This window comes from Acanthochromis polyacanthus, chromosome 18 (assembly GCF_021347895.1).
Source record: "Acanthochromis polyacanthus isolate Apoly-LR-REF ecotype Palm Island chromosome 18, KAUST_Apoly_ChrSc, whole genome shotgun sequence".
NCBI lineage: Eukaryota > Metazoa > Chordata > Actinopteri > Pomacentridae > Acanthochromis > Acanthochromis polyacanthus.
In genome coordinates, this window is record NC_067130.1 from 6,726,460 (window position 1) to 6,736,507 (window position 10,048).

General features: G+C 38.9%; 1 protein-coding gene across 1 annotated transcript; it reads left to right on the forward strand.

Annotated features, from left to right (window-relative positions):
• Positions 1 to 1,016: 1,016 nt before the first annotated feature.
• On the forward strand, positions 1,017 to 9,733 carry ess2 (ess-2 splicing factor homolog). The gene is made up of 10 exons (XM_022194608.2): positions 1,017 to 1,413; positions 3,748 to 3,916; positions 4,074 to 4,157; positions 4,375 to 4,544; positions 4,710 to 4,827; positions 4,926 to 5,059; positions 5,139 to 5,241; positions 6,756 to 6,865; positions 6,956 to 7,071; positions 7,281 to 9,733. The coding sequence occupies exons 1-10, from the start codon at positions 1,270 to 1,272 to the stop codon at positions 7,558 to 7,560; spliced, it is 1,428 nt and encodes a 475-aa protein (XP_022050300.1). The 5' UTR covers positions 1,017 to 1,269; the 3' UTR covers positions 7,561 to 9,733.
• The last annotated feature ends 315 nt before the right edge of the window (positions 9,734 to 10,048 follow it).

Below are 10,048 nucleotides of genomic sequence, written 5' to 3' on the forward strand. Positions count from 1 at the left end.
TACAACAGTGGAGATAGAATTGATCAGAATCTAACAGTAAATGACACTGTGTACTTTAACTCACCTTGTCAGCTACAGTCAAATCATTAGATACACAGCTGAATCCTTAACTATATCACAGCTGTAATTATTACACTGTAACAATCTAATCCGGTTACAAAAGTCCAAATAGTTTTCTGTCATAGCAAGTATTTTTTATTAGCCATTTCACAGAAATTGCATTATTGTGTATGGATCTGAAATAGAATGTGATCTCTAATCATTCAAGTGACTACTAAATTCGGAAATGATTGCCTAGTAACAATAAAAACACTTTTTTTATTGTACTATTGTTCACTGTACTTAGATAGCTTATCAAGACACACTCCACCATTGAAACCTTTATGATGTTTTGCTTCTGGGTAAATGTTTTCCCCACAGATACACAGCAGCACATCTCCAACTGTGCTACTGTGATGGTAGTTGCCCTAACATAACAGAATGTTAACCACACTTGTATTAGTTTATTCACATCAGATATTTAGTAACATTAACTGTAAAATAAGAAACCAGCATATATCAGTTTGTGATTGTCTCAACCAGCCTCTACACTATAGCAACTTAATATGATTCCTCAAATCCTTTTATGGCTTTTAGACTTTCTGTACCACCTCTATAAAAAATCCTTCCTTCCTGACACAAAGTTTAGTTTTTAGCTTATAATGAAGGTTATTTCCTCAGATAACTTCAATAATACTATTTCTTGAGAAGCCATACTGTCAGAAATATGAGGCAGAAGAAAAGCAGCTAATCCAAAGCTACAGAGATGAAAAAAGCCAATTTTTATGTTGTTGACATTTTACGAAACAATTGAAGAAGTGAGAAAACATACTACATCACCGTACAAGCTTGTGTGCTTCGGCGGATATGAGTTTTTAAAAGAATGTTTTTGTTAGTCCACACTCTAACCAGCTCGTGGCGGTAAAGCACCAACGACCAATAAACCTCAAACAAGACAAAGAAGAAGCTGTAAACTTCCGTTGACGTAACATACTGACGTACGGGTTATGGGTTTCGTACGCTGCTGTTGTGAGGAGGCTAAAAGTTAGCTAACAGGTTCAGTTTGAGTTTACAAGCTATTCTAAACATTTAATTACCTACAGGATTTGTTAGTTTGTTTCAAAACGGTGTTAGTCAAGTGGAAAAGTCGCCCTCTGTGTTCTTCAGTGGCTGTTTTTTCGTAGAAGGATCGCTTTTAGCTGTTGGGCTAGCAGGCTAACAGGGTCCACAATGGAGGGCAGCGCCAGCGTGAGGAAATCGTTGTCCGGGACTCTCGTCCCTTCTGCGGTCACAACAGTAGCTCTCCGACAACAACCCGAGGAGGAGAAGGGGAAGCTAAACAGAAAAGTCCTCGATGAAGAGGAGTACGTTGAGGTGAGTGGAAACTGATGGTTTTGAGACACTGAGATAGAATGTTGTTGTTAGCATAAGAGCGATACTGCTAGCTAGAAACTGTGGAGGTTGACAGGTATTCGTCATGTTACTGAATTACTTTTAGCGTCAAAGTGTATGTGTCATTTAACTAGCCTAGGGAATAATAAATCTGTATAACAGCTCATTTGTGCCAAACAGTTTGAAGACAACAAACGATTACAGTCGCAGATCTGTTTATGTTGACATAGTTACATACACCCTCCGGGACTAAACAATGTCATTGATATTTCGACAGTGTTTTAGTTGCTGTGGACTTGATGTGAACAACGTTTCACTGACGTTTTATTTCATATATTTAATGAACTTCACTGAAGGCTAATTTCCTGAGGCTCTGCTTCATCAACATTAGACAGATCTCACTGGAAGTAGTAGCCACACTGTAAAGCTCCACTATAGACATCAGCACACTTACTGCTCATCACCTTTTTTCTCTCGACTCTCCTGAATGATCCATGATCTTACACGATGATGCCACCCCACAGAAGATGTCAATGAGTAAATTCTGTTGCAGCTGAGTCTTACAACTGGCGACATGGGACCATCGTGAAGTTTGTTTCTGTTGCCTTAGTTGGTGTCACCAGACGGAGGCTGGTTCTTGCCCTGCCTGGATTGCGGTGTTGACAATTTCTGGGGTCTGTCAGCTCCCTCTACATCATCTTGGGGCCGTCAGGGGAGACAGTGGCTGTTTGCACCAAATCCAGACATTTAGAAATTCTTGACTATGATGGTGAACATTTGTGTACACAAGGAGAAGGATCCAACCACACTCCTGTAAGACAAACCAGCATCTCATCGATATCCCCTTGTTGACGTCCTTGGCCTTTTTGCCTCTGCTGCCAAGTGCATGGGCGCCCCACTTCCTCCATATCTATCAGTGAGGGTCTTTAAGAAAGACTTCACCACTGACCTTGCCTCCCAGCAGCATGCCCAAGAGAGACCACATGGCATGTTCCAACACTGTCCTGCAAGTGCCACCCAGGTGGTGGAGTGGAGTGAGAGTGCAGGTCCTGTCCTAACTGTTCACGATTTGGGGATGGAGTGGAAGGCAGCACAGAGCCAGGAAGTGTGCAACCCTTCAGGAAAAATCACAAAGTTTACTGTGACAGGATATGAGTGTGAATCCACGCCTTCACCGATAGTTTGTTTTTAGTAACATGTATGTACTCAGTAAGCTTTGGGTTAAGTAAGTGATACAATCAGGAGAATAGTCACATCATGATATGGCACAAGACTATCCATCCATCCATCCATCCTCTATACACCACTTTATCCTCACTAGGGCCGCGGGGAGGGCTGGAGCCTATCCCAGCTGACTCGGCAGAGGCAGGGGACACCATGGACAGGTCGCCAGTCTGTCGCAGGGCTACATATACAAACAGTCACACTTGCATTCAGACCTACCGGCAATTTAGAGTAATCAATTCACCTCAGCATATTTTTGGACTGTGGGAGGAAGCCGGAGTACCCGGAGAAAACCCACGCATGCACAGGGAGAACATGCAAACTCCATGCAGAAAGATCCCAGGACAGTTGCAACAATAATGATAGAGGGGTACTACATCAAAAATATCCTGCTTAGTATGTCACTCACATATTTGTGGTTAACAATTATAAATTATGTTAATATATACATATTCTAATACTACTAGTATTATTATTGTTACTCAGTTTACTTAAAAATGAGCCATGTACAGTATTAAACATAAATGCTGCCATTTGATGTATTGCAACAGTTAACTTTAAGCTAATTTCCATCTGCAGTCCCTTGGCAGGTCGCAATGAAATCACAATGTGAGGGATAACCTGAAACAGGATTAATTTTTGACAGTTTGGATTCAAGGATATTTATTGTCATTGCATTTCTGCAATGAAATGTAGTTGGTACTTTGAAAACAACTAAAACAACATAGTATAACAAACATCTCACAGCTGTATAAAACAAGTATTAAATACATATATACAAGTAAACAGAAAAAGTATTTTAAAAGTGTAGTAGTGCAATGAGGTGCAACGTCTGCTATAAAGTGTCTGATGCAAGTAAAATGTTTGGTCAATATCTGTGCAATACTTCTGTCACTGAAAAGGAAATGCTATTTTAAGATGCATTTTACATTTGAATTTTTTTACACAAAGTTACTTTTTTTTTAACATTGAATGCAATCTTTTTTATTTTTTCCCCTTATGGTTGTTGTCTTTACTGATCATTTCTACTCATCATCTGACATGATGATGATATCATTTTCAGCTCTAAATTCTGACATCTGTTTTTGACAGAGCTTAGAGAAGATCATCCAGAGGGATTTTTTCCCAGATGTGACAAAATTGCAAGCACAGAAAGACTACCTAGAAGCAGAGGAAAGTGGAGACCTTGAGAGAATGAGAGAGATATCCATCCGATATGGTTCATCATTGACTAAATCTACACCACAGTCTTCAGCACCTTGTGAGTTAAAAAAGATTTGAAACTTCACTTTGTATTTTCACGCTTAATACCGTTAGCTAGTAACAGTGTACCATGAAAGATCACTATGTATGTTGTCTGGGTCCGATGAATGTGCTTTACAGCTGTTTTTCCCCCCTTTGTCTTCCTCCTGTGTAAGATGTGACTCCAGCGAGCTTTGAGACACCAGTGGGTCGCTCAGGATCCCCCTCCTCCACCCACTGCAGTAAAGGGGTAGATGGAGGTAAACATCCCATTTGTTTAAGATGAAGAGCTTTAAAAAATAGGGTTATGTCATCCTTCAAATCTGTGCTCGCAGTTATGTCCAGCTCATTTCTCAAACCATATATTGCTCTTGCCTTCATTCGGTCTCAGAATTGGCAGGTTTGACTGTAAGTTACATGGACTTGTAAAATATTTGCAGTAATTTATCTCTATTTATGTCATTGTTTTATTTATAGAGAGAAAGGAAGATGACAAGGAAGAGAAGAAGCTGCCCAGTCTGGATCATTTCCTTGCTAAAAATACCAGTGAGGATAATGCATCCTTCGAGCAGATAATGGATCTGGCAAAAGATAAGGAGAAGCTGAAGCACGCCTGGTTATATGAGGCCGAGACTGAGTACAAACAGGTTTGTATGTGCAGACTATGTAAGTTAAATTCAAAGTAAATTAATGAAATACTTGAATTAAGGCGTGCCGATCGAATTTCTAAAAATCAGAAAAGTATTAATATCATGGCACACACCTAGTCTATATTAAAAAAAATTTCTGAAACACTTCTGATCTTTTTCCAGCGCCACGAGCAGAACCTTGCCTTACCATCAGTGGAGAAAGCAGCTCTTGAATGTGTCAAAGCTGGACTGGAGACATGGGAGTACAAAGCGAAGAACGCCTTGATGTATTATCCAGAAGGTAGGAAGATCGTACATGGGTAGTTGTGGGGTTTATTCTGCTTACATTCTTCTTCTTCAGCTTGATTTTTACTCATTCATTCCACTTTTCTTTGTCAGGAGTTAAAGATGACGATGCTCTCTTTAAGAAGCCAAGAGAGGTAGTTTACAAGAACACCCGATTTACTGGAGACCCGTTCAGCAAAGCTCTCAACAAAAGCCAGATTCAACAGGCTGCAGCTCTCAATGCTCAAGTTAGTATACAAAATCTGAAACAATGTTGCTTGTATGTGCCCCAGTATGGCGCAAAAATGTATTCCATTTTGTTTGCAGTTCAAACAGGGTAAAGTAGGTCCTGATGGGAAAGAGCTCATCCCACATGAATCCCCAACAGTGAATGGATATGGTTTTGAAAGAACTCCTTCCCCTGCACCTGGTAAGTGGGACTTATAATCATCTGCGAGCCCTAAATTAGAGCTTTTCTTACAATCTTAAGATCAATTAAATATTGCAGTTGTTTTTTTCTTTGTGTAAACTTTGTAAACAAAACACGCCTAATTGCTTTTTCATGTGCTGAGCAACGTGTAACTACTCCAGTCTGATGTATAGAAGGCCTCGCATGACACAGATGTCTTTTGACATTTATTTGCTCTTTGATCAGCCGACACCATGAAGATTATGAAAATAAAGACATACAAGAATTATTCTTAGACACTAGAAGAGACAAGCAAGGGCCAAGTTTACAGACTGGCTGAAGGTAATGACAGACACAGCCTCTTTTGAAGAACTTATTGCTCTTTATTCAAGAAGAACTGACTAGTGCCCCATGATAATTATTATTGTCATCAATCATTTCTCGATCTAAATGCCCACCTCCCCCATTTATTTATTTTGTTGTTGTTTATTTGTCATGTTGTTACTGGTGTATTTTTGTTAAAGCAAAATGTTAGCATTAGCTAGTACTTGGCTGTTGTATGTGTTGTTGTGGGTGTTTCTGAATTGAAAATTAAATAAAAACTTTGATTAAAAAAAAGAAAATAAAGACATACAAACATTTCAGAAATACACAAACATTCACAAACGCGTCTCTAATTAGACGGATTCCAAAAGTCTTTCAAGCTAGTTATCTGTCGTTAGACGGGTCCCACATGCTAGGTTGCGACAACACTGTATTAGACCGTCCAAACAGTGCACTTCAACAAATAATGGCAACAAATATGAAACTAAAGAAAACTTGTACGTCACAGTTACCATGTGCGCCTCTCAGACAGTTTCCTCTCTGGCAGTGTTGGCATTTTCCTCTGCAGCCATATTGGATTTGACCCACAATCCCACACGTGTGACCCTGAACTAAACCGTAATCATGTGACTTTTTTTATATTATATTAAATGAACATTGTAAAACGACGCTAGATGTAGGTGAATGTTAGAAGGTGTACATTTACCTTTCTTAACATCTTGTTTTTTGTGCTTCCAATTAATTTTAATAGTCATAAATTCAAACATGTATGAAATGACAACAATAAACAGCAACCATCCTGAAACCAGAAATTCCAAAATTACTTTCTTTTGGACAGTTACACAAAGTTTGTGAGAACAGCACAGTGGTCTGTTCAACGTCAGACCAAACCATTTTGTTATAGCTGAGATAATGTAACTGTCTTTCCTCTGTTTTATTTCATTGTCATCAGCTGCTGTCATTATTTACTTGTGTTTGACTGGATAAAGCTCTAACGTGTGTCAGAGGGCATGGCACTGGTTAAAGTCAGGCGATTGTTTTGTTTTTTTCCACTTCTGGCACTGGTGCCATTTGAAAGGCAGCGGAGGAAGCACATATTGAAGCATCTTTCACACTGCGCAAAGTAAAAATAGACGTTAGTTCGATACATCACACAACCCTACATTACCTCTACATGTGAAGCGCTTTTCTAAAAGCCTTTGTTCTTTTAGGTGTAGCTGAGTCACCGCTGATGACGTGGGGTGAGATCGAGAGCACCCCGTTTCGTCTAGAGGGATCAGACACTCCGTATGTTGAGAGGAACCACGGGCCGTCGTTTAAGGTAATGAACATTCGGTGCCAGATTTGGTGATAACTTCTAATTATTTAAGTAGTAAATTGTTGTAAACAGTATTTGCTCTGTGTGTATAAGATCCCAGAACCAGGAAGACGAGAGAGGTTGGGTTTGAAGATGGCCAACGAAGCTGCTGCAAAAAATCGTGCCAAGAAACAAGAGGCGTTGCGAAAGGTCACAGAGAACCTCGCGAGGTAATGATTACATTTTCTCTTGATTATATCTGATTATCCGAGCAACAAGCAGCCTACTACATCTGTAAACTGTTTCCCTGAGAACAAAAGTTGAGTTTAAGTTCAAAATTGTTTGCCTTTGCAACACCAGTTTTTCACTTTATTTGTGTGTGCAGTCATGAAGAAATAGTTACCATCGCTAACAGAACATCTCAATCTTTGTGTTGCAGTCTGACGCCTAAAGGTCTGAGCCCGGCCCTCACGCCTGCCCTCCAGAGGCTCGTAAATCGGACATCCAGCAAATACACCGACAAAGCACTGCGAGCGAGTTACACCCCATCGCCCTCACACAGAGTCGCCGGGTGCAAGTCCCCCTTCGGTGGCCCATCGACCCCTTCAGGAACGCCAACGCCAAACAAATCCAAAACGCCGAGCTCTCAGGACCTCACATCACTCACAGACAATCTGCTGCAGCTTCCCAAGAGACGGAAAGCCTCAGACTTCTTCTAAACAAGAGAATCTATTCTCTATTGGGATTTCACAAAAAAAGACTCATCCTAATGTGGAGAACTTTAATACAACTGCCCAGACTCAGTATTTTCATGTTTAAGAGCACATTTTTTTTGCTGGAGGACTGGATAAAGAAATGCACAGCGGACTGAAGAATTTAGATCTATTTGTTACATTTTGGTGCAGTTGAACTCATGTAGACCTCTGTAAAATACAACTTATGTCCCAAATTGTATTTAATTATGTTTTTTTTTTTATTTTGCTCTATCTAAAATAGTTTTTTAAAGATTTTTGTATGCTTTTTGTTACTCTACGAAGCTTTTGTTGTCGTTGGCACATGCTTAGATTCTTTTGATATCATTATAATCCTGTGTTTGTTCCTGAGATTCACAAGTATATATGAGATTTCTACACCTCATACATGTCACCACGACATTTCAGTGTTTGTCCCTACAGCGTACAAATTACTCAAAATGAAATGTTGCGTTATAGCAGGTTTTGCTAACCTCACACATTCATGTTGGTGTTAAATGGAGAAGACCGCTTCATTTAGCTCACAGATCATCAGTATAAATGATCGATGTCTTCTTTGTCCTGTAGTTTCTATATTTAAAGCTGAAAACAAATTAGAATCAGAGCTGGGCTTGGCATCACAAAGCTGTAATAATCTTTTCTAAAAAATCTATAATTTCATTTGACTAAAATAATATAGTGCCATGCATCACCAGATGACATCCTCATACACAGTTCTGTTCTATCTCCTTCTGGTGGTAGAAAAGAACTGTGAATAACAGCATTACACTGTGTGTTTTTCAAGCAATTCCAAATATTTACATCTTCTTATAATGAACTACAGCCACAAATACTCAGCAACATACCCTCAGGGTGTTTTTTTGAACATTTGAGGTTGCAGAGTTCAGATTTTTGAGGTGGTTCTGTTATGTTAGTAAGTCAACACGTGCTACAGATTTACAGCTTCACCCTCTTCAGAGGAGTCATGGTTCATAGATCAGTGTTTACAGACCACAGTTGTCTCACAGGAGTAAATCTAACCCTGTTTTGACCCAATTGTTTGCATTACACACTTAAAGTGAACTTTTCATTAGATTTTTAGCACCGGTAATTTTGTAAAACTTTCAAAAAAGTTATCTTTCAGGTGAATGAAGATGCTGCCACAAAAAGCAGCTAAAGGAGGTGTAAACCTATAGTTGCATGCCATTATGTACATTTTAAAAATGTGGGATATTTGTTTAAACCAACTCTGAAGGGATTCCTAACCAGTGGGAAACAATATCCACAGTTGTGCAAAAATGTATTTATAACTTCAGCTGATGCTACTTTTAATTAAGTGAGTACCATCCATTACTAGAGAATGTTTGGTTCATGGTTTTGTTTTCTTCACTGAGTGTTTTTGAGAGACACTTTTAAAAAACGCAGGCTGGTAAGGTCTCATAATAGCTTCAGTTAAACTTTGCATGCATTTTTTATTGCACACAACACAGATCACCTTATATTAAACTAAGAAAGGATCACATTCACCGCCTGTATTGACAGGAACAGTAATTACAGTGACTGGTAATTTGTTCAGTGCACAAGGGGCATATTATGTTCAAGCCCAGCTTGGAAAAAAAGTGATCTTTTAACCATTGATATCTCAGCAAGCATGAAATGTTATTCCCCTAAGATGTTTACTTGTAACCCAAACAGAAGGAAAACATCTGACATGATAGTGAACCCCCAAGGTAACTTCAAATGCCATACTGGGTCAGTCTTTTTTTTTTAGTTTATGAAGATTTATTGCTTTTGAACCTTTGTTTCATTTAAAGTGTGGAAGCAAAGCTGTGCCCAGTGGTTGTGTGATTTGTGGTGATAGATGATGGTGTGCACACTGTACTGTGCTCCAGGCCTGAAAGCTGCTGTTAAGATATTAGATATGTGGTCCATTATGATAACAAGAGGAAGCCATAAAACAGTGGAGGACAGGGACTCACGTTGGAGTTTGACCCAGGGGCTGTTTGAGGAGGTCAAATAGGCCCAAACATAACAGAATAGAAGGAAAATACTACAATAAAGAGAATTATTTAAGAGTGTAAAAGGCAAAAAATGGCGTGTTTTTGCATTTTTTAGTACTGTTTGGGATCCTTAATGAAAAAAAATAAACTTAATTTTAAGAGTTTTGTTGACAGGCTTTGTTCTGGAGGAATGTAGAGTGATGGGTGTTATTGGTTCTGATAAATTTACAAGCTTAAATAAGTGATATCAGAATCAGAAAAGCCTTTATTGCCAAGTGAGTACACACAAGGAATTTGACTTGGTGTATAGAGAGCAGTGCCTAGCAACAATAGACGGTAAAAGAATGAATAAATCTAAATCTGAGAATTCTAAATAAGAAATGCAACAAATATAAGAAGTATAAGAAGAACTGTTTAAAAAAATACGTATTTGCTTAAACTAGGGCAATAAATTAGAATATTACAATATTGCACAT